Genomic DNA, 25,531 nt, shown 5'->3' with positions numbered 1-25,531 from the left:
GGACTTAGCCCGGACATCATTCAAATAACCATGCACATTTAACAATAAATCATGGCACATTCGTATTTCATTTTCGTTAGCAAAACTCGAACACAAGACACTTATCATTCTTGCAATTTCGGCTCAATAGCCACACACAAAGAGCATGATTTTGATTTTCTTAAAACATGATCTAATCAAATCATAATTTAAGCTCTATTACTCAAGAACTTACCTCGGGTGTTGTCGAACGATTCTGATAGCTATTCGACCACTTTTTCCTTCCCTTTATCGGATTTAGTTCCCCTTTGCTCTTGAGCTTAATTAAACAAATAAATTGATTTAATCATTTGAGCATCGAAAGAGGAACACAAGGCACTTAGCCCATATTTATACATTAGACATTAAAGTCACATATGTACGGAATCATGAATCAAACTCAACATTTTAGCTAATTTTTCCCCCTTGGCCGAATTTTCTAAGCCAAGACAAAAGCATCAATATGCTTGCCTCTAACCGAATACATGCAACACCAATCTCCTTCCTATGGCCGAATATGCATGTCTATGTTGGGGCCGATTTCAACACTTAATACATTCTACAAGTATGGTCACTTGTATTGACTAAACACCCTTTTGTTTCAAGTTCAAAACTTGGCTAATACACACATATATACACTAGTAAAGCATCCTCTCCCTTTCCATCAATTTAACACATGCATTACTCATTAATATACAAAAATTATATTCGGCCTTAGCACACAACTTGCTAGCCGATTCTTCTCCATCTAGCAACCAATGCACATATGTGCTCACTCAAAAATGTGAAAAAGAAGATTCAAGAATCATCAATCCACCATCACATGCATCATTAACAAGCTTCATATTTAGCATGCAATGGCATTAACACAAAATCTACCTAGGCCGAATATCATCCCCATGACATAGCAAAGATTTGAACCATGGGCTAATTAGAACTCAAGCTAGCAACTAAAAACATGCATGAATCTCATGGCACAACCTCAAACATACCTTGATCTAGATACAAGTATGGCCAAACCTCCTCTTAATCCTCTTCCAAACCAAACATGAAGCAAGAACTCCTTCCTCCTTCCTTAGAATTTTCGGCCAAATGAAGATGAAAAAGGATGAACAAAATTTTCTCTTTTCTTTTCTTTAACTCATGGCAATGGGGGGGGAAACAACCACACACTTTTTTTTTGTTTTCATCATATTCCCTTTCATTATTTTATGCCCATACTCCTTATTTTATTTTTTTTCCACCCATGATGCACCAACACAACATGTCTATGACATGTCTTGCCCATCACACTTGGTCTACCATGCTTGTCATGGCCGGCCACTACTAATTAGGGGGGAATTTGACATGCAAGTCCCCCTTTTTATTTCATGCACTAATGGGTCCTTATGCTTCGACCTATCACATTTCAAAAATGTCGCACATAAGTCCTATTGACTAAATTCACATGCAATCGACTAAATCGAAGCTTGAAATTTTCACACATTCATAATTACATATTCTAGACAATAAATATCACATTCAAACATTTTGGTGACTCGGTTTAGCGGTCCCGAAACCACTCCCGACTAGGGTCAATTTTGAGCTGTCACAGTGATAGCTTAAACCACATGAAGTTAACTATCCTACTCATGATCTAGAGTTGGCAGCGGTAATCTTTGCGCTTAAGATTTGGAGACATTACCTGTACGGAGAAAGGTGTATTATATACATAGATCATAAGAGTCTTAAGTACTTGCTGACTTAGAAAGAGCTGAACCTTAGGCAACGGAGATGGATAGAGTTGCTTAAGGATTATGACTGCGCGATTGAGTATCACCTAGGCAAAGCTAATGTGGTGGCTGATGCCCTAAGTCGTAGAACTGTAACTGATCTGAGAGCCATGTTTGCTAGTTTGAGTCTGTATGACGACGGTAGTTTGTTAGCAGAACTGCAAGTTAGGCCGACCTGGGTGGATGAGATTAAGGAAAAACAGTCGAGGGATGAGTCCTTGGTTTCTCGATTTCGTCAGGTTAAGAATGGGGATACTTCTGAGTTCAGACTGAACAGTGAGGGAGTTCTATGTTACCGAGGTAGAGTTTTTATTTCGAAGGACTCTGACTTGAGGCAAGCAATTTGAAAGAAACTCATGGAGGTCTGTGTGCTATGCATCCTGGAGGGAGTAAAATGTGTCGTGACCTAAAGGAGTTGTATTGGTGGCTTGGATTGAAGCGAGAGGTAACGGAAGTTGTGGGAAAATGTCTGACTTGTCAGCAAGTGAAACCTAAACATCAATTACCTTCCAGACTTTTACAGCCAGTAAAAGTACCACTTTGGAAGTGGGAAAGGGTAACCATGGATTTTGTAAGTGGGTTACCCTTGACACCGTCGGAGAAGGACTCAATTTGGGTAATTGTGGATAGGTTGACCAAATCTGCTTATTTCATACCTGGCCGCACTGATTATTCACTTCAGAAGTTAGCCAAATTGTATGTAGTGAAAATAGTGCGACTTCACAGAGTGCTAGTGTCGATTATTTCTGATCGAGATCCTAGATTCACATTTCGGTTTTGGCAAAAGTTACATGAGACGTTGGGTACGCGGTTGAACTTTAGTACAGCCTTTCATCCTCAGACTGATGGTCAGTCAGAAAGGGTTATTCAGATTCTGGAAGACATGTTAAGGGGATGCATTATCGACTTTTGAGGTAGTTGGGAGGATTACTTACTGTTGGTAGAGTTTTCATACAACAACAGTATCAAGCAAGTATTCGAATGGCTTCTTATGAGGCACTGTATGGGCAAAGATGTCGTACACCTAGTTGTTGGACCGAGTTGGGTAAATGACAGGTTCTTGAACCTGAGTTGGTGGTAGATACTGAGGATAAGGTCAAGTTGATTAGAGACCGGTTGAAAGAAGCATCTGATAGACAGAAGTCATATGCAGATTTGAAGCGCAAGGAAATTGAGTACTCTGTTGGTGATATGGTCTTCTTGAAGGTTTCGCCTTGGAAGAAAATATTAAGGTTTAGGAGGAAAGGCAAGTTAAGTCCGCGGTTCATTGGGCCTTATCGGATTCTTAAGCAAGTGGGTCCAGTGGCTTATCAGTTGGAGCTACCTCCAGAGTTGAATAGGATTCATGATGTCTTTTATGTCTCCATGTTAAGGCGGTATTGTTCTGACCCTACTCATGTTGTGCCAGTTGCAGAGATCGAGGTCCAAACAGACTTGACTTTTGAGGAAGAGCCTGTGTAGATTTTGGATCGAGATGTTAAGATTTTGAGGAGGAAATCAGTTCCACTAGTAAAAGTGTTGTGGCGTAATCATGGTAGAGAGGAAGCTACTTGGGAGCCAGAAGTAGCGATGCGTCAACAATATCCTCATCTGGTTGATTCAGGTAAAATTTCGAGGATGAAATTTCTTTAAGGAGGGTAGAGTTGTAACGCCCCAATTTTCGGGTTTTTTGTGTTTCTGTGAATTTTAAAAATTTTTGTGTGTTCTGGTTGGTTAAAATATATATTTTAGTAGGTTAGTGGGCCTTTGGAAGGCCCAAAATTAAGTTAAATCCGTGGTAGTCTTCGGAATTTTAATTTTATGAACAGGTGATGCAATTGGCGTTTGGGCTTTTCAGAGTAAAGAGGTAAAAGATGACACAAAAATGAGTATGGTGTAGTGGCAAGGTGGCGCCACTTAGGGGACAAGGAAGTGATGCCAAGAGGAAGCAAGGGATCCAAGGTTCAAGTCTTGACTCTTGCAATATATTTTGGTTTTTCTTTTCAATAAATCTGGAAGCAAGTAGGTGCACTTTAAAGTTTAATGTGTTGGATTTATGACACAAATGAGTTGATGGCCTAGTGGTGGTGGCGTGAGTTGGCATGTGAGAGGACTTTGGTTCGAATCCCTTGGCACACAAAGGTTGATTATTTTTCTATGTTGGGACGGCAAGAGTTGGTGTTGGTTTTAAACTCTGGTGATGGAGGGATCCCATATGGGGAAGTTAACATAAGAGTAGATGGAGAGCTGGCTTTAAATAGAGCAAACCATGAGGAGAGTAGGCATACCCTTCTTGGTTGATCCCTTTCGCTTTGTGACGTTCTCGTTTGGGTTGGGCATCAGCTAAGAGTGTTTGGAGTGCGGATTAACTGCAGTCATCTAACAAGTGTGTATTTCTCATTACTCTAGCAGTAGGACGGCTATTTCGGGCCGCGATGGGCTGAAATGGGCCATGTGGTCCCAATGGGTCCGTAGGCCCAAGTGGATAAGTTGTAGAATTACTAAAATACCCCTGTAGGGTAGGACTACCGATTTACCCCTAGAGGGTAAAATGACTATTTTGCCCCTCTGCGTAAATGACTAACTTGTGGGATGATTGGGTTAGTTGACGTGGATTTATGTTAGTTATCGTTAATTCATAAGTCTAATGTGTTAGTGATCAATTGTAGGATTATCGCGTGGGAGATATTGTCATCAATCGTCATCAACCAGGTGTGTAAACGACACCCTCCCTTAGACTGAATCGGTAAAAGCCGAAATACCGAAACATTGGTATTTTGTGAACTCGCGAGTGTGCGAGCGCTCGTGAGACAGTTATTAATGAATATGGTGCATTTGGATGATTAGAGTGCAGAGTGTGCATTTTGTGCACAATAGTATTTTTGGGCTTAATAGGCCGAAAACGGGCCAATGGGCCAACGGGCCCACTTTGGTAAAAAGACAAGGTAAGTACTTCTGATTACTTGGTAAACGTTAGAATGAGCATGAAACCTTAGGAATAGGTAATAATTACTGAAATACCCTTATGCATGCAAAATTATGATTTTACCCCTAGGGTTTTTTTTCCAGAAAAGCATGATGTTCTGTTTCTGTATACGTATGCCATGACATATTATTTCTGTTGCATGGGACATGGGTTTATATTGATGGAGGAAGCGTTCTGGCAGCCTCGCTGCAACCTGGTGGCCTCACCACATATATCTGTTCTGGTGACTTCGTCACAATATCTGGCAGCCTCGCTGCAATCTGGTGGCTTTGCCACATATATATATGTTCTGGTGGCCTAGCCACAATATCTGTATCTCGTGACTTCATCACAGTATTTGGCAGCCTCGCTACAATTTCTGTGGTGTGTAGCGGTTGGGTTGGTCGAGTAGTCTCCCCACATGGTGTAAGGTTGGTACGGAGGTGTTATGGATGGCTCTGGGTTGGGATTTCTGCATTCATGATATATTTGTTTTGTATCTGCTATGGGCCTATGGGTTTCATTCTGATTTCTGTACTGGGCCAAGGCCCAGATAAGTCTGACTCTGAGGTTTGATCTGTGTTGGGCTATGGTTGGGTTAAGTTACACACTGAGTTTACCGAACTCACCCTTTATTTTCATCTCTGCAGGAAATCCCCAACCATAGTGGGCTTGGAGCTGTGAGGGATTCGGAGTGGCCACATCATCTGCAAAGTTGGTTTTTCTAAGTTAGTTTATTTTTATTATTTTTATATTCTGATTTAATTTTGGGTTTTAAGTTGTAATAAGGACGCTATTTAATTTTTTTTTCCGCTATGGTTTTATTTTCTGATTATATTTATACTATGACGAAACTGCTAGTGTTAGGCTGCGCTGGTTTTCAAAATTAATGAACGTTTTCTAGACTCAACATGCACAACAAATGGATAGCCTAAAGATTGATAAACTGGCTTTTCATTCAACCGCTATTTTTACAAAGACCACCCCAATCACTTAAACCAGCAAATGCATACTAAGTCGTAATCCATGTGACACGTCAGATCTGGCCATAACGTCTGGGCCGAGTTTGGGGTGTTACATATGTTATTTATTGTTTTTATATATATATGCATGAAAATTGATTGTTTATGTTATTTATGATTATATCTGCATGAAATGTTAATGTATATTATGTAATTTATGTCGTTATTTGTCATTTTCTATATTATATTTGCATGAAATGTTAAAGTATGCATCAAGAAGTTTATATTATTTAGTATTGATATCTTGTAATGTGTTAAATGCATCATTTTTTTAAAAAATTATATTTCATTTAATCCAAAAGAATTTAAAAAATGAGGCAATATTTTATATTTAAGAATTCGAGAAATAGTGCCCTAACATGCTGGGTTACGATTTCCCGTTTGTCTAAATGTTTAAGTATCCTTCTAAATAAATTTTATAAATCAAGAGATGATTTCAGTTACGAAAGTTTAAGAATATCATGTCCAATCATGCTGGATGTGATGTTTGTACTCTTTTGGAGCGAAAGAATCTTGATTTTCAACTCAAATTATTCCGATTTAAAAAAGATCCTATTTTTAAATTCTTTCAAACTTTTGTTAAGATAGAAAACTATTCAATTTGGTACCAATTTTAGGCATTGCGAGGGTGCTCATCATTCCTCATACGTAATCGACTCCCGAACTTGTTTTCTCTCATTATCACAAGCCAAAATGTTTTATAAGGTGATCTAATCACACCTAAAAAGGTTGGTGGCGACTCCCATTTTCAAAATTCCCCTAAAAAAAGGGTTTCGACAGCTTGGCGACTCCACTGGGGACGTCATAAGAGAGTCAAGCCAAGAAATTGATTATTTTTTTGTCTTAATGTCAAAAGTTTGGAAAAATTTTAAAAATATCGATCTTTTTACATGTGTTTGCTGCATATGTTTATTATATTGTTTTCACACACATTGCATTTGCATGACCAGTGTGGTCGCACCCTTAAGTGGGAGTGAGAAGCTACGATTTCGTGAGGTTTTCACCTCCGCGTGGGCTAGTTGATTGCTTCCGGGATACATCCGTACCTATGTCTTCGTAAGATTTTCATCTCCGCATGGCCATAGGGAAATGTGTCCCCCTGAACTGAACTTGGTCCATATGAGCCTATAATGGGTGAGGATCGAGGAATCTGCTGGTTCAGGTACCCTTACTTTAGAACTGAAACTCATATAGTGAACTTTAAATGCTTACCTAGGGAGTACAGTGATAGCCTTTAGTAAGCTACCCTTAGAAGTGCTTGTTTATTATACCTTTTGTATATGATACTGACCTATTTTATTTTGCTATCATTGCATGTCACTCAACATTTAAAGGTGTCGATTCATGGTTCGATTTCTGGATTAGAAAGTTTTGTAATGAGGAATGAATATCTGGATAAAGTGGAGGACAACGTTTCTATCTGTGCATGGTCAGAGAAAACCCAGTTAGAGAAAGGAGATAGTGTTACCGAAGGGTATACATCAAAGTTGTGGGACTTTACTCGTATCAGTTCGACACAGAATGAATTTCAGGAGTTGAAGGACATTTGGGCCCAATGGGATGACGAGGCTAAGCAGCTGTTCTACTAGAATTATGGAGATCTTCCCTATTTGCTAGACATCAAGGTGGATAAGCATCTGTTTCGAGCCATGGTACAGTTTTGGAACCCTACTTATAGTTATTTTACATTTGGAGAGGTAGACTTAGTACCTACTTTGGAGGAGTATACGACCTTGCTTCGTTGTCCAAAAATTCAAGGTAACAAAGCTTATGTTAGGGCTGCTAATCTCCCACCTTTCATGAAGAAATTAATGGTGATCACAGGGATGAGTAAACAGTGGGCCGCAGCTCGAATCCAACAAAAGGGTGATGGTAAATGCATTCCGTGGGCAAGTTTGAGGGATCTGATATTGGCGCACCCAGATGTAAAGAAGAGGGTTAATGTCTTGGCCTTAAGTATTTATGGTTTGGTGATTTTCCCAAAGCTATGGGGCACATAGATGAGGCAGTTGCGTATTTATTCAACCGACTTGGTAAACAGAACACACCTGTGCTTGCAATCCTAGCTGAGACGTTCAGATCCTTGAGTGCATGTCAGAGAGCTGGTGAAGGAAGATTCATTGGATGCACACAATTTTTGTTAGTATGGTTCCACAGTCACTTTTGGAAGGCTGATAAGGTTCCTTGCCAAGTGTTCTTTGAGGATTATTCTCCCTTAAAGGAAGCAGTAGCTACGCTGAGGAGGGATGACATTACAGAGGAAAGGTGGATGGAAATACTTCAGAATCTCCGAGAGGAAGATGTTATGTGGAAAGCCCCTTGGATGGCTCCTAATGAAGTCCTTTATCGTTGCGGAAGCTTTGATCAGGTACCTCTTCCTGAAATATGGGGAGTTGTTGGTTATGCACCATTACTCGTCCTAAGACAATACAAAGCGGGGCAGTTTATACCGACAACACAAGGGTTAGCTCAGAGTGATTTCTCATATAAAAGGGATCATTATAAGAAGAAGATGCGAGAGATTTCCGAGGCTTGGAAGAAGATTTGCTGTGTGAAGATTTAGACTGAAGGCCCGACGACAACCCCTGAGTATAAAGGGTGGTTTAGCAAGAGGATCAATGATAACATCCCTAGCCGAGTTTGGGGGCTACTCGATCAATGATAACAACCCTAGGCCGAGTTTGGGGGCTACTCGATCAATAGAGGAAAATTTATGAGTGGTTCCATCAGAGTTAGAAGTCATAAAGCAAGAGTTCAAAAGAAAGAGTCAGGAGCTTAGGAAAAAGATAGAGAAGCTGGAGGAAGAGAAGATATACCTAAGCTTAGACGTCAACGTTCAAAAACTTGAGGTTGAAAAAGTAAGGAAAGAAAAGAGGAAGATTGAGGAAGACCGAGATGACTTGAAGACGCAATATAAAAAGATACAGCTATCAATGAAGAGAGTTGGATTGGGGAAGTCATTAGAGTAGTGGCAACAAGAGGTTCAAGAAGAAAGAGCTAAAGCCGAGTATTGGGAGAAGAAGTTCAAAGAGATGCAGACGCAGAATCAGACCCTAGAAAAGGAGAATTAAGGATTAAAAGCTAAGGTGACTGGGCTTGGACGATCTCTTCATCATTACTGAAGTCGTAACTGTGCGGTCGAGTTAAAGGCAAGTTTGAACAAGATCGAGGAAATGAAGCACAATATTGGAGGGTTGGAAACAACATTGCGGAACTGTGAACTTTAGATTGAGCACTGGAGGCAAGAGAAGGACATTGGAAGGAAGAGCTTCACCATTTTCAGGATCAAGTTAGAGATAGGGACTACCTCATAGGAGAAGCCATAGTCCAGATTCGAGAGGTTGCTGATCATTTGCAAGACCTGGTAGCGCAAGCTAATGTATTAAGTGCAAAGTATGAGTCAGTGTTAGATAGAGGTCGAGAGTTAGCTTTATTATTGGATAGGGTTAAAATTTTGGGCCAGAGGGCAAAAGCGTATTTGTAATCTGTTTTTTGTAAAAAAAAATTGTTTCTTAAATAATGTTTTCTAAAATAAACTGAATCAGAATCGATGTCTTTTTGCATTCATGCATTTGCATCTCATTGCATCATATGCATTCAAATTTATAGAAATACCCTAATTAGTTAAAATTACAGAGATAGAGTGTGTGTGAGAAAGAGAAAACCTAGAAGCAACACATCCTTATGGTACACGCACTAAGACAAAGAATATGGATCAAAGACTTGAATAGATCCAGAGAGAAATGCAAGAGCAATTGCAGGAACAATTGGCAAAAATCCAACAGGAGATAAAGGATCAAATGTTGGAGGCCCAAAGGAATATGATAGCTGAAATGGCTCAGTTGCTGAAGGGGGAAACGGATAAAGAAAAGGCCCCTATGACTATCACTGAAGAGGATAATGAGGATTATCCTCTGGGTTTTACCCCACCCCATGTGCAAACTCAACCTGAGGCATATCCCCGAAGGCCGTCTGTCATAATAAGGCCTCAACATGTGCAAGTCAATGCTGAAACACCCATGAACTTCCAAGCTGGCTCGGGATCCAACCCGAGAGATAACCCTACCAATCCAGTCATCCCTGATTTAGATGTAACTGAGAGGGAAGAGATGAGACTTAAATTATCAAGGCAATTAGAGGAACGTTGTAGGTGGTTAGAGGAGAAATTTAAGGCATTGGAAAACACTAGTAATCATCAGGGAATCGGTGCCAAAGACTTGAGTTTAGTCCCAGATTTGGTGCTTCCTCATAAGTTCAAGATGCCAAAATTTGAGAAGTACAATGGGACTACTTGCCCTGAGGCCCATATTACCATGTTCTGTAGACGGTTGACTGGCTATGTAAACAATGATCAACTATTGATCCATTGTTTCCTGGATAGTCTGGTTAGGGCAACGGCTAGGTGGTACAATCAATTGAGCCACGCTAGGATCGGTTCTTGGAGAGACTTAGTGCAAGCCTTCATGGAGCAATATAATCATGTGATTGACATGACTCCTGATAGAATCACTTTGCAGAACATGGAAAAGAAGCCTAATGAGAGCTTTAGGCAATATGCATAGAGGTGGAGGGAGGTTGCCATGCAAGTTCAACCACCACTCTTGGAGAAAGAAACTACCATGCTGTTCATTAACACCTTGAAAGCCCCATTCATTACTCATATGATTGGAAATACCACCAAGAGCTTTGCTGATACAGTTATGGCAGGGGAAATGATCGAAGACGCCATAATGGGTGGTAAGATAAAGGGGGAAACTGCTAAAAAATCAGCCCAAGAAGGAAAGATAATGAGGTAAACAATACGAGTAGTTATAACTCGAAAGCGATTACGGTTAGTCAGCCCAAAGCCACTATAGTTGGGGCAACAGGGTTCCCAAAAGCAGGGATCTAACACAAGACAAAACTCTAAAAAGGTCTCATTCACACCTATCCCGGTGACATACCGGGAGCTTTATCAAAGTTTATTTAATGCACACGCAATTGCTCCTTTTAATTTGAAACCACTGCAGCCCCCATATCCCAAATGGTACGATGCAAACGCCAAATGTGAATACCATGCAGGGATATCGGGGCATTCAATAGAAAATTGTACTGACTTAAAAAATAGTGGAAAGACTTATCAAGATGGGGGTTGTAAAATTTGACGACACCACTAGTATAGAGAACTCGTTCCCAAACCATGGTGATCAAAGGGTAAATGCAATTGGGGAAACTGGTATGACAAGGATTAAAGAGGACGCGGCCGAGGTAAAAATGCCGATGAAAGTAATCTGGGAAGAAATGATGAAGGAAGAGATAATAATCTCTGAAGAAGGAAATAAAGGAGCGAGGGTCTACTACGAGTTCCATGCAGAAGAGGGACACGAGATCCAGGAATGTGACGAGTTTAAGGCTTTGGTACAAAGCCTTATGGATAATAAGGAGCTGGAATTTTATGAAGCTGGCTTGGATGAGGGACACGTATGTGCATTGGAAGGTGAACCAAAGAATCAAAGAATCAACAGGCCAAGGATCATTATTTCTCTACCAAGGAATAATGAAGTTGAGATACAAATAGTGCCAAAGGTCATTATTCACAAACCCGCTTCCTTTCCTTATAAGGATAACAAAAAGGTACCCTAGAATTATGACTGCAATGTGACAATAAGAGAAGATATAGCTAGTACTTCTAAGGAGGCTCAAGTTGAAGGTTCTTACACACGTAGTGGGAAGCGTTATGATGCAAAAGGCGTTAGAGTTGAGCCCATGAAAATAAAAGCCTTTAACATCGAGAAGGAGAAAGGGGTTGAGGTAGTTGTTAATGAGCCAGTGAAGGAAGAAGAGGCTAAAGAGTTTCTAAAATTCCTAAAACACAGTGAGTACAGCGTGGTTGAACAATTGCGCAAGCAACTAGCTCGCATATCAGTGTTGGCTTTGCTTCTGAGTTTAGAGGTACATCTTGAGACATTAATGAAGGTGCTCAACGAGACTTACGTTACTAATGATATATCTGTCAACAATTTGGATCGATTGGTTAGTAATATAAGCGCCGACAACTTCATTTATTTCAATGATGATGAAATCCCACCTGGAGGCATGGGATCAGCTAAAGCTTTGCACATCACCACTCGCTGCAAAGGATATACATTACCGAGTGTGCTTATTGATAACGGGTCAGCCTTAAATGTCCTGCCATTGTCCACATTGAACAGATTGCCCATAGACAGTTCTCACATGAAAACATGCCATAATGTAGTGAGAGCATTCGATGGCATGGAGAGAAATGTCATGGGAAGAATTGATATCCCTTTGATGATCGGGCCAAACATGTATGAGGTAGACTTTCTAGTGATGAACATCAAGCCCTCTTATAATTGCTTATTGTGAAGGCCTTGGATACATTCGGTAGGAGCGGTGCCCTTATCTTTGCACTAGAAATTGAAGCTAGTAACAGACGGACGGCTGGTCACTATAAATACGGAGGAAGACATCATAGCAGCAGTTACTAGTGATGCACCCTATGTAGAGACGAACGAGGAGGCCATTGAGTGTTCTTTTCGCTCCTTAGAATTCATTAATACAACATTTATTTTAGAGGGGAATGAGGTGCCGGTGCCTAAGATATCCAAAACCACAAGAATGGGTTTGCAGATGACAGTAGGGAAAGGAGCCTTTCCAGGAAAAAGATTGGGAAGATATCTCCAAGGAGGGATTCAAGTTCCAAAACTAAAGGAGAAGAGAGACCATTTTGGCTTGGGTTTCAGGCCAGATCATAGGCAGAGGAGGAAGGAAATAGAGAAGCATCAAGAAAGAAGAAGGGCGCATTTAAGTGGAAGAGAAGTAGAGTGAGAATCGATGACGTTCCCTCATATATCTCAGACCTTTATATGAGGAGGAATAATTCACCCTAAGAGAGGGTTGCTCGAGAAAGGAAGTTATCACATCAATACTGTACATAATGAAGAGTTTGAACGAAGAAACCTAGAGGGCATTCGCCCTTACGAACTGGGAAGCTCTTTAAGAAATTGGACTGCAGAAGAACTTCCTGTAGTTTTTAAAGATTTTTCAGAGTAATTTTCAGAACACTCTGGTTGCTCTAGAGTCTAGGAGTAATAAGATTTCATTTGTAAAATAGGCTCATGTTCGGATATTTGTGTTTCAATAAAACATATCTTTTGTTATAAATTTGAGTGAATATTCTCTCATACTGATCAATATTTTTTTGACCTTCTTAAAATTCTTTCAAATTTTTTCATTTCATTTATAACACATAAATAAACATTCTTAAAATTCATTCATTCTTTGTACATTCTTTCGTACCCCGCAGGTCCCTAGATATCAATGACATGAGCACTAATACTACAGATCCTTAATTCTCTTTTGAGCAAGACATGTGTTTAGAAGAACCTCAGGATTTTAAAGATGACAGGGATTGTGATGTGTCCCCAGATTTGTTGAGAATGGTGAAACAAGAGGAGAAGCAAATCCTACCCCATGAGAAAGAAGCAATAGAGAATGTAACCTTGGAGGAAGGAAAAGAGGTGAAAATTGGGACACACATTGCTAAGAAAATGAGACAAGGTCTTGTTGAGCTATTACATGAATTCAAAGATATCTTTGCATGGTCATATCAGGATATGCTAGGGTTGAATACTGATATCGTGGTACATTATCTCCCCATAAGATAGGATTGCAAGCCAGTCCAACAAAAATTGCTAAGGATGAGGCCTGATATTGTGCTGAAAATAAAAGATGAAGTCAAGAAACAGTTTGATGCTGGATTCCTACAGGAGGTTAAATACTCAGAATGGGTGGCTAACATTGTGCCTGTCCCTAAGAAGGATGGGAAGGTACGAATGTGTGTTGATTACAGAGATTTGAACAAAGCTAGCCCAAATGAAAACTTTCCTTTACCGCACATCGATACTTTGGTGGACAATACAGCGGGATATTCGTTGTTTTCCTTTATGGATAGCTTCTCAGGGTACAATCAGATAAAGATGCATCCTGAGGACATGGATAAAACCACCTTCATAACATTGTGGGGCACCTTTTGTTACAAGGTAATGCCCTTTGGACTGAAGAATGCAGGGGCAACATACCAAAGGGCTATGGTGACCTTATTCCATGATATGATGCACAAGGAGATTGAGGTGTATGTTGATGACATGATTGCCAAATCTCGAATAGAGACAGAGCATATTGAAGTCTTGAGGAAGTTTCAGTTGAAGCTTAATCCGAAAAAGTGCATCTTCGGAGCTAGGTCGGGGAAGTTATTGGGCTTTGTGGTCAGCAAAAAGGGAATAGAAGTTGACTCAGACAAGGTTAGAGCCATACGAGAAATGCCTCCACCACGTACTCAGAAGGGAGTTCAGGGTTTTCTTGGAAGGTTGAATTATATCGCTCGGTTTATTTCACAATTAACCGAGAAATGTGATCCTATATTTCGCTTCCTTAGAAAACACAATCAAGGTACTTGGGATGAGGAATGCCAGAATGTTTTTGATAAAGTCAAGCAATACTTGTTAAATGCTCCAGTGTTATCTCTGCCCAGTCCAGGTAGACCATTAATTCTGTACTTATTAGTGTTTAGTAATTCTATGGGATGTGTGCTTGGTCAACATGACGAGTCAGGAAGAAAAGAGAAGGTGATATATTACCTCAGTAAGAAATTCACAGAGTGTGAGATGAGATATTCACCAATTAAGAAGTTGTGTTGTGCTTTAATCTGGACGACACGAAGGTTGAGGCAATATATGCTATATCATCTGACTTGGCTAATTTCAAAACTTGATCCATTAAAGTACATGATGGAGTCAATTGCCCTAAATGGAAGAATGGCAAGGTGGCAAGTACTACTTCCAGAGTTTGATATAGTCTATGTGAGTCAAAAGGCTATAAAAGGAAGCGTGATAGCAGAATTTCTGGCTAGCAGAGCTCTAAAAGATTATGAGCCATTGAGCTTTGATTTCCCTAATAAGGAGTTGATGTATGTGGCAACTACTGAAGAATATCCATGGAAGCTGAACTTTGACGGCGCATCCAACGCGGTAGGAAATGGAATTGGGGAAGTCTTGGTATCCCCAAATGGTGATCATTATCCATTTACATGTAAATTGGATTTTGACTGTACTAACAATATGGCCGAGTATGAGGCATGCATCATGGGGATTCCAGCGGCCAAAAAATGAAAAATTCGAACCCTGGAAGCATATAGAGACTCTGCATTGGTAATTTACTAGCTTAGGGGTGAATTGGAGACAAGGGACCCCAAATTGATTTATTATCGAAAGGTAGTTCTGGAGTTACTTGAGGAGTTTGATAACATCACCTTCAATTATCTCCCACGGGATGAAAATCAGATGGCAGATGCTTCAGCAACATTGGCTTCCATGATTAAAGCAAATAAAAAAGAGGATGTGAGACCAATTCAAATGAGTATTTCTGAGGTCCCAGCTCATTGTTGTAGCATCGAAGAAGAGGAAAAGGAGGACCATCCTTAGTATCAAGATATATTACGGTATGTGAGAAATCGTGAATATCCTGAGCAGGCAACTGAGAATGACAAAAGAACCTTGAGGAGGTTAGCCTACGAATATATACTAGATGGGGACATCCTTTATAAAAGATGGAAAGATCAAGTGCTCTTGAGATGTGTCGACGCTGTGGAAGCCAGACAAATCTTGGAAGAAGTACATGAAGGTGTTTGTGGGACACATGCTAATGGCTTTACAATGGCAAGGCAAATCATGAGGTTTGGATACTATTGGTCTACTATAGAGGGAGACTGTATCAGCTATGCCAATAAGTGTCATAAATGCCAGATATATGGGGAAAAAATTCATGTACCACATTCACCTTTGCATGTTATGACCTCTCCATGGCCATTTTCCATGTGGGGCATAAATGTTATTGGGCCAATATTACCAAAAGCTTCGAATGGGTATCGTTTCATTTTCGTGGTCATCGACTACTTCACAAAATGGGTAGAGGCAGCTTCTTATGCTAGTGTTACCAAGTCGTAAGTCGATTCTTGAAAAAGGAGATTATTTGTTGGTATGGAATGCCTGAGAGGATCATATCGGACAATGCATTGAACTTGAATAACTGTATGATTGTGGAAGTCTGCAACCAATTCAAGATCAAACATCATAATTCATCTCCATATCGCCCAAAAATAAATGGGGCAGTGGAAGCTGCCAACAAAAATATCAATAAGATAGTGGGGAAAATGATTGAGACCTACAGAGATTGGCATGAGAAATTACCATTTGCACTCTTTACCTATCGAACATCCGTCAGAACCTCTACTGGGGCAACTCCTTTCTCATTGGTTTATGGGATGGAGGCAATGTTACCCATTGAAGTGGAAATACCTTCTCTTCGAATTTTATCAAAGATAAAATTGGATGAAGCAGAATGGATTCAATTGCGGTATGAGCAATTGAACTTGATTGAAGAAAAGAGGCTAAGGGCTATTCGTCATGGTCAGATGTATTAGAAACGAATGATGCGAGTTATGACAAGAAAGTTCGTCCAAGGGAATTTCACGAAGGGGACCTTGTACTGAAAAAGATTCTTCCCATACAAAAGGACTTTAGAGGAAAATGGATGCCGAATTAGGAAGGGCCATATGTTGTGAAGAAGGCTTTCTCTGGTGGTGCACTGATTTTGACAGAAATGGATGGGAAGAGTTTACCCAATCCAGTGAATTCAGACTCAGTCAAGAGGTACTTTGTTTAAAGAGAAGGGAAGCCAATGTGAAAACCCACAAAGGGCACTTTGAGACTTTTTAAAAAAAGAAAATGGAGAGGCCAAGGTGAAAACCCGCAAAGGGCGCCTTAAGACCAAAGGGGTTTTGAGTTGAAAACCCGAAAGGGCAGCTCAAATTTTGAAAAGCATGCAATGACCTTGCTATACCGGATTTGACAAGAAGTGGAGTGTGTTACATACCGGGCCATCAACAAAGTACTGTGGATCTTCTAAACACATGTTAAATTCAAAACAGTCTTCATGGAGTTTGTATACAGAAGCCCAAGCTGTGATATGTAGGGCATCTGATTTTTGTCCTGTTTACTATCTTTGGATTCTTTTTCTTCTCAAAGATTTGTTTTCAGATTAATTCCTTTTGTACTTTTGATGATTTATCTAACAATTCTCAAGATCAAATTATTCGTCTTCCATTATTCATAAAGTGTGTTGCATTGAAATAATGATTGATGAACTAAATATTTTTACAAATGAAGTTTTGCATATTACTCTGGAAATCTCTTGATAATAAGAGTAACTAAAACAGAACAATTGTTTGAAGAATTCCCATGAGTGAGGGTCGGAGGTACTCGAGAAAATTTCTTCTTCAGTCCAAAGGATGATTGGACAATTCAAACGATTCAATCCAAGGAGAGGATTATCTTCGGCAGGTCGTAACATTCGAAGAATGGTATAATAGGACCAATTTGATTCAAAGCATACGAGTAGAGTATGATTGATACTTTGAGTAAAATAAAGATGAAACTTTGATGGATGAATGAGTAAAGACGTCCGAAATAGGAGTCATTCACATGACATTTTGCATCATAATGTGTCTAATTAGGAGCATTTGACTCATTTCGATCATGGCATCCTAATCATTAAGCATGAGCACATACGCATTCTACAGGTTATGTCCTTTAGGGGATAATGTAGATCACTGATAGCAGATTTGGCATCTCTGTATTGATAGGGAACAAATCGAAGATGACAGATTTGGCGTCTCTATATTAGAAGGGCAGCAGATCGAAGATAGAGATCTGACATTCGTGTGTTTACATAGAAGCAGATCGAATATGACAGATTTGGCATCTTTGTAAAAGACGGGGAGCAGATCGAAGATAACAGATCTAACATTCGTGTGTTTACATCAAAGCAGATCGAAGATGACAGATTTGGCGTCCCTGTATTAGACGGGGAGCAGATCGAAGATAGCAAATCTGACATTCGTGTGTTTACATCGAAGTAGATAAAAAATGACAGATTTGGCATCTCTATATTAGACGGGGAGCAGATCGAAGATAGCAGATCTAACATTTGTGTGTTTACATTGAAGCAGATCGAAAATGACAGATTTGGCGTCTCTGTATTAGACGGGGAGCAGATCGAAGATAGCAGATCTGACATTTGTGTGTTTACGTCGAAGCAGATCGAAGATAGCAGATTTGGCGTCTCTGTATTTGACGGGGAACAGCTCAAAGATAGCAGATCTGACATTCATGTGTTTACATTGAAACAGATTGAAGATGATAGATTTGGCATCTCTGTATTAGACGGGGAGTAGATCGAAGATAGCAGATCTGACATTCGTGTGTTTACATTGAAGCAGATCGAAGATGACATATTTGGCGTCTCTGTATTGGACAGGGAGCAGATCAAAGATAGCAGATCTAACATTCGTGTGTTTACATCAAAGCAGATCGAAGATGACAGATTTTGTGTCTCTGTATTAGACGGGGAGCAGATCGAAGATAACAAATCTGACATTCGTGTGTTTATGTCGAAGTAGATCAAAGATGACAGATTTGGCGTTTCTATATTAGACGGGGAGTAGATCGAAGATAGTAGATCTGAGATTCATGTGTTTACATCGAAACAGATCGAAGATGACTGATTTGGTGTCTCTATATTAGACGGGGAACAGATCGAAGATAGCAGATCTGACATTTGTGTGTTTACATCGAAGTAGATCGAAGATAGCAGATTTGGCGTCTCTGTATTTGACGGGGAACAGCTCAAAGATATTAACATGGCGTCTTTGAGTTTGCATAGAGCAAATTGAAGACCATGAAGTCAGGATCTAATAGGACCGGGCAAATTTGGTCCTTCTATAATCTTTGCTCTATTCCTGTTACACAGTAATGAGCAAAGAGGGGCAGCTGTAATAGGCCCAATTTTCCCAGGCTATTAAAAGTCTAAAAACAGAATAAACAAAATAAAAGAAAAATAAAGTTTTTTTAACAGTCTATTTTACAAGGCCCACAAGCAATTAAACCCAATGTCCCAATTACACCCAAGCCCATACCGTAGCCCAAATACCCAAATGTTTCCTAAAATTCATTAAACCCAAAATATACAGGGCCCAAGTGGCCCAAATAGTTAACAGAAGATAGAAGGCCTACGGTTTCAGAAACCCTAGGCGCCACAAGCACTCAAATCGTCACGCCCTTTTGTCTTGCGCCGTTCCAGTGACCCTTCATTGACGCCTCTATCGGTGTCGTGATTCTAGCTCCGTATCGCGCCGTAATCGGCGCCCGAGTCAGCGCCAGTGCACTCACCACCGTGATATCCTCGCTGGTACCTGCAAAAAGAAAAGAACCAAAGCAAAAAAGAGAAGCAAACATGGAAAGAAATCAAATATTTCTTTCCTAAAATGTAACAATTTACAGAAGGCTATAAAAGCCTCATTTCTAATTTGTAAGGGGTACGCTGGATTAAATAAAAAACACAGAGAAATAGATTATAGATTTTTAGCTTTGCCAGAAAACAGAGGTGATTCTTCTTGCTATTTTTTTATTTTTCTCTTGAATACTCACATTACATACATGAAAAATACTATAAAAATAAATAAATAAAGGATTACCTTTCAATTCGTTGGGAAAAATGAGGCTTTTTGAATCTCGACCGCCGTATGTGGTGGAGTCAACAATGGCGCATGGGCGCGTGGGAGCCCGATAGCGGAGGCTCGATGGAGCTCTGAGGGCCTGCTCTCTGTTCCCTTTCAGAGGTTTCTTTAGTTTTTTTTTTAAACAGGTTAAAAATGAATTGCTGGCACCAAATTTGGCTTATATAGCCTCATGGAAACGACGTCGTTTTGCTTAAAACAATAAGCTTCAAAACGGCGTCGTTTCAAAGGTAAGGATCCGCGCGTTGACCAATCACCCAGGAAGGATCTGCGTGCTTTTGTTTAAAGGGCTAATTGCCCAATTGATCCTTCCGCATTTTTAATATTTATAATTTCATTTATTTTTATTTTAATTTGACCATAACCTTTTATTTTTGTTTCAATTTAGTCCTAATGGCTATTATAAAATTTATTATGGGAACGACGTCGTTTTTGGTATTAAGGCTAATTGCCCAGGGAGTCTCTCGGATTTTAGCGCGCGTTTCAATTATGTCCAATTTTTTATTTTTAAAACTAACCCTAAAGTTTTATTTTTATTTAAATTTTAATCCTTTTTAAATTTTTTATATATAATTTATTTATTTAAAATGTTTTATATATCATTTATTTTTATTATAAACATTATTTATACATTTAAAAAATTATTATATATATTTTTATTTATGTATTATTTTTTATATTTTTTATATATTATTATATATTTTATTTATATATTTTATTATATATTAAATCATTTTATTATATATATTATTCATTTCTTATTTTATTATATATTATGTTATCTTATTATTTATTATTATATATAATTTTAAAAATTACAAATTATTATTAAATATTGTTTTTATATATCATTATTAAATATTTAGTATGAAATATTCTAAAATTTACTATAAAATTTTGTTCCTATTTAACATATTATTATTTTTATAAATATATATTAAGTTATTATATCATATAGTATATTTTTAAATATTAACCATTTTCTTAAAAATTCTCCTTTATTATTTATATATTTTTTAAATATTTTATTTAATACCTCATTTATTTTTATTTGTATTTTAGTTTTGTTATCTTTATTTTTTAACTTATTTATATACGTTCATAATCTTTTTTATTTATTTAGTATTGTTTTAGTATAATAATTTTATCTCATAAATTATTTGTTATCTTATGTTTTTTTTATTGTTTTTATATATATTTGCATGAAAATTGATTGTTTATGTTATTTATGATTATATTTGCATGAAATGTTAATGTATATTATGTAATTTATGTCGTTATTTGTCATTTTCTATATTATATTTGCATGAAATGTTAAAGTATGCATCAAGAAGTTTATATTATTTAGTATTGATATCTTGTAATGTGTTAAATGCATCATTGTTTTAAAAAATTATATTTCATTTAATCCAAAAGAATTTAAAAAATGAGGCAATATTTTATATTTAAGAATTCGAGAAATAGTGCCCTAACATGCTGGGTTGCGATTTCCCATTTGTCTAAATGTTTAAGTATCCTTCTAAATAAATTTGATAAATCAAGAGATGATTTCAGTTACGAAAGTTTAAGAATATCATGTCCAATCATGCTGGATGTGATGTTTGTACTTTTTTGGAGCGAAAGAATCTCGATTTTCAACTCAAATTATTCCGATTTAAAAAGGATCCTATTTTTAATTCTTTCAAACTTTTGTTAAGATAGAAAACTATTCAATTTGGTACCAATTTTGGGTGTTGCGAGAGTGCTCATCCTTCCTCATACGTAACCGATTCCCGAACTTGTTTTCTCTCATTTTCGCGGGCCAAAAAGTTTTATAAAGTGATCCAATCACACCTAAAAAGGTTGGTGGCGACTCCCATTTTAAAAATTCCCTTAAAAAAAAGGTTTTGACAAATAACTTGGAGCTTGGTACGGAGGCACTGATCTGGTTGGTAAGGGAAGTTCTGGAAGAAGTGTTTGAGGCAAGAGTTAACGCGTATGGTGAAACACTTCAGGCTAAGCACTTGGAGTGCAGCAGGAAGAGGGATCACAGTTCCTTTTAAGTTAGTTGTGTTTTGTTTGGATGTGATGTTTGAATATAGAAATTGTAGGCATGTGGTAAATATTTGTTTGCTTTTGTGGTTAGATGTTTTGGTTGGGTGTGAGAGGTTTTGAGATTAAGTTAAAAGTGTATTCGTGTAGTTTGGAATTAGAGTGCGCAGCGGGATCGTAGTGGTGTAGATTAAGCTAACCGCTTGTTCAGATAGTTGAAAATTTCGAGGACGAAATTTCTTTAAGGGGGTAGAATTTTAATGCCCCGAATTTGGGCCTAGGAGTTCCTGAACTTGACCCAGGGAAACAAATCTGTGGTAGAGTATGAGGCGGAATTTCTACGCCTTAGTGAGTATGCAAGAGTTATGGTGGCAATGGAATATGAGCATTACGTTAGGTTTGAGGATGGTCTTAGGGATAGCCTCAGAGTATTGATAGCTCCACAAAGGGAGCGAGTTTTCTCGGAGTTAGTGGAGACAGCAAAGATAGCAGAGGAGGTGAAGCACGCTAAGCGTCTGAATCGGGCAAAAGAAAGAGGTAAGAATGAAAGGGAGGCTAAGATTCCTAGTGTTGGACAGAGACCTAGGGCTAGGGCTAGAGTTAATAGGCCAGTTAGAACAGGGCCCCCTGCTGTCAATCTAGGGGTGCCGCCTTGTGCTACTTGTGGAAAAAGTCATGTAGGAGAGTGCTGAAGGAGAACAGTAGCCTGTCTGGGTTGTGGTTCCATGGAGCATCATCCCAGAGAATGTTCTGAAAGACCGGATCAGAGGCAAGTCTTTGGTAGAGGTAATGGACAGCCACCGAGGGTTGGTCAGCAGCCCCCTAGAGGCCGTGGTCAGGCCGAGGGTGGAAACGGTTTGGGCCGTGGAGCATCAGGCAGAGGTACTGGTCATGTTGAGGTGAGATAACCGGTGTTGGTCTATGCCAGCACGTCGTCAAGAGGACAAAGACGCTCTAGAGGTGAATACTGGTGCGTACTTTACCCATAATGTGCTATTTACTTAGTTTGGAATTAGAGTGCACAGCTGGAGCGTGGTGTGGTAGTCTGTGTTATGCGGTTGTACTGATAGTTGGAAATTTCGAGGATGAAATTTCTTTTAGAGGGTAGAGTTGTAATGCCCCAAAAATCCTAAACTTTCTTTTTATGATGGTTTTGATAAAATGTGTGCTTAATATTCCTAGTCAAGTGTTATTTATATGATATTAGGCCTTGGTTAAGTTTAGAGTTCGAACCTTGGGGTGAAGGAAATTATAGTTTAATAATTAAAAGAACCTTGATGGCAAGTACTTTGGGTTTTAAATAAATAAAGGAGGAACTGGACACAACGAGCCTTGTGTTGGAGTGGCAAGCCGCATCACATGTGGGGCTTAGATGTGGCCTTACATGCATGGCAAGGAGGTTTGGGGTTCGAATCCCTCCTTGCTCAAAAGAAGGATATATTTTTTTTCTCAATAAATGGCCGGTAGTGGCGTTGGATGTGAACCCTGAAGGAAGTGATAAGAGGAGAAATTTAAGGAAGGGATTATGGAGTTATCAGGGAGAAAAGTTAGGAGATGAGGGGTGCAAAGAAGTGGAGCCGAATAATGAATTTCGGGATAGGTAGATTCAGCTATAGTATATATAGGTGCCGATTTTGGGGATTCTAGGGTAATGACGAAATTTCTTCTCTTCCTTTAGCCGAATTCCTTATTTCTTTTTTTTTGTGGTACCGAAACACTTTTCTCTCTAAGTGCTCAGAAGCCAAATTCCTTGTTCCTTGCTTGACAATTTTCCATTCTTTTCTTCTCAAATTCTCTTTTGATTCACCTTTGGTTTTAGCCGATTCCTTCTTCTCTTCTTCTTATTTGTGCCGAATAACCCCTTTCACCATACAAATATCAAAAGTTGAATACCTCTTTGGCTAAAGACCCTCTGTGTCGCCACTACTCCCTCTACTTCACTCGATTTTTATGGCATTAGTATCGAATTTCAAATTTCAGATCTATGCTGAATTACTCCTTAGGCGTTTTTGGGTTTGGATTTAAGGAATACTCGTGATTAGTGATCAAGGAAGGTCTGTAAGGCTTGTCGTTTAAGGTTCGTGGCTAAGGAGATCGCAACACGTTTAGTACTAGGTGTGTACATACACTGCACACACACAGTAGATAGCCAAATCCCAAAATGCTAAAAAGTCGAAATGCCGAAAAGCCAGAAGTTTGGCTACAATAGTCTTGTGAGTACGGGAACACTCGTAAGGGGGAAATAGATAGGTTATCAGAGGCCCCATAAGCAATTCCATAGACTTGGGCCGTGTATTGGCCAATCGGGTCAGAATGGGCTAAATGGGCCCGATGGACTGTAGGGCCCATAGTAGGTAAAATTGGCAATTTGATACTAAGTGATGGAAAATCATATGACTACATGGCTATGAGTGTGATTGGACCTGACAGGCCATATGAAAGTGATTGGGCTTGATGGGCCATATGAATGTGATTTGGGCCTAATGGGCCATATGAATGAGATTGGGCCTAGTGGGCCATATGCATGTATGTAGACTTGTTTGGGATTTGTAAGGGGTTTTTGGGCCTAGTATCTGTTAACTACTTAAACAAACATAAAACTTAATTAATTAATTAATTGTGACTGTGGATGAGTCATAAGGTTAAAGTGTGACAATGGGTATATGCATCTCTAAGATTGGATCTAAAGAGAGCTTGGTATTTAAGCGGTCTTAATGACTCACCTCCTCTTCTCTGGAATCCTACTTGGTGCATAGTATCTGTTCACTTTAGCCAACGAGGACTTGTTAATGTGCCAAGGTAAGTAATAAACCCATAATAAAGAGAAATTACCGAAATGCCTTTTAGGGTAAGAATGACTAAAATACCCCTATGTGTTGAGTGTAAGATTTATGGATGTTGCATGTGTACCTGTTGCATTCAGATGATATTTTGTTTAGGTTGCATATGGGTTGGGAATTATGGAACGGAGGAAGTATATGAAGATCACGTGGTTGCTTGACGACCGTAGATCTACCGATGGCTTTTTAAGCCCAATATATGATTAGCAGCTTTGCTGCAACGTTAGGTAGTACCGCAATCGGGCTACCATTGGAGTGTATCGGATGGGTTGGTCGATATTTATATCCCACATGGAGTGTATTGGGGGATGGAGATGATGTGTAGTGGTTGGATGGGTGGGATTCGTGCATATTTGATTGCTTTACTTCTGTTCTGATATTGAATTAGGCCCAGGCCCAAAACGGTTTGCTATTTCATGCTTTCCTATTTGCCGAGGGTCGTACACACTAAGTTTTCGAAAACTCATCCCCTCTTTTATTTTTCTCAGATGATCCTCAGTAGGGGGTTCGATAGTAGGAGGGACTCCGATGCGGCCAGATAGCAAGATGACTCAGACTTGTTTTCTTGAACATATTATTTCTAGTATTTTAAGTTAATTCAGTCTGAAATGTAATAAGGCCTTTCCTCTAGTTATTATTTCAAATTAGGATTATTATTTTTATGCATTATATTTGTTAGAAGTAGAACATGGTTTTCCTAAACCATAACTGTTTTTAAATACTATGTTTCCGCAACTCAATTTTTAAATGACAAGTTTTCATAGATCATCTGTTTTAAGTAAAGCTTCCGCAACTAAAAAAAGATTTTACAAAGTAACTATTCTCATACAAGAAGGAATGGTTTTTCTTTAAAATACACCTCACTTTGAAAGCAACAAATACAAGCTGGGATTTTACTCAAGGTTTTTATTTCAAAGAATGGTTTTCAATGAAAACAAGGTTTCCGATAAAACACTTCAATGTGACACGTTAGGTCTGGCCATAATGTTCGGGCCGGGTTTGGGGTGTTACAACTATTCATGTCACGAAGATGCGTCATCCCCTGATGTTATCACTGGTACATTTTCTCTCTATGATACTAATGTAGTTGCATTGATTGATCCTGGATCGACTCATTTTTATATTTGCATGAATTTGGTATTTAGTAAGAATTTGCCTATTGAGTCTACTGAGTATGTGATTAAAGTGTCGAACCACTTAGGCAAATATGCTCTAGTTGATAAAGTTTGCAAGAGTTGTCCTTTAATGATTCGGTGTCACTGTTTTTCGGC

At 38.9% G+C, this 25,531-nt stretch overlaps 1 protein-coding gene across 1 annotated transcript; it reads left to right on the top strand.

Annotated features, from left to right (window-relative positions):
- The first annotated feature begins 10,880 nt into the window (after nucleotides 1-10,880).
- On the top strand, nucleotides 10,881-12,584 carry LOC107963309 (uncharacterized). The gene is made up of 3 exons (XM_016899862.1): nucleotides 10,881-11,321; nucleotides 11,379-12,071; nucleotides 12,171-12,584. The coding sequence occupies exons 1-3, from the start codon at nucleotides 10,881-10,883 to the stop codon at nucleotides 12,582-12,584; spliced, it is 1,548 nt and encodes a 515-aa protein (XP_016755351.1).
- The last annotated feature ends 12,947 nt before the right edge of the window (nucleotides 12,585-25,531 follow it).

The sequence above is a fragment of the Gossypium hirsutum genome, chromosome A06 (assembly GCF_007990345.1).
Source record: "Gossypium hirsutum isolate 1008001.06 chromosome A06, Gossypium_hirsutum_v2.1, whole genome shotgun sequence".
NCBI lineage: Eukaryota > Viridiplantae > Streptophyta > Magnoliopsida > Malvales > Malvaceae > Gossypium > Gossypium hirsutum.
Note: the sequence above shows the minus strand (reverse complement) of the source record. Positions and strands in the feature narration are given on the sequence as shown.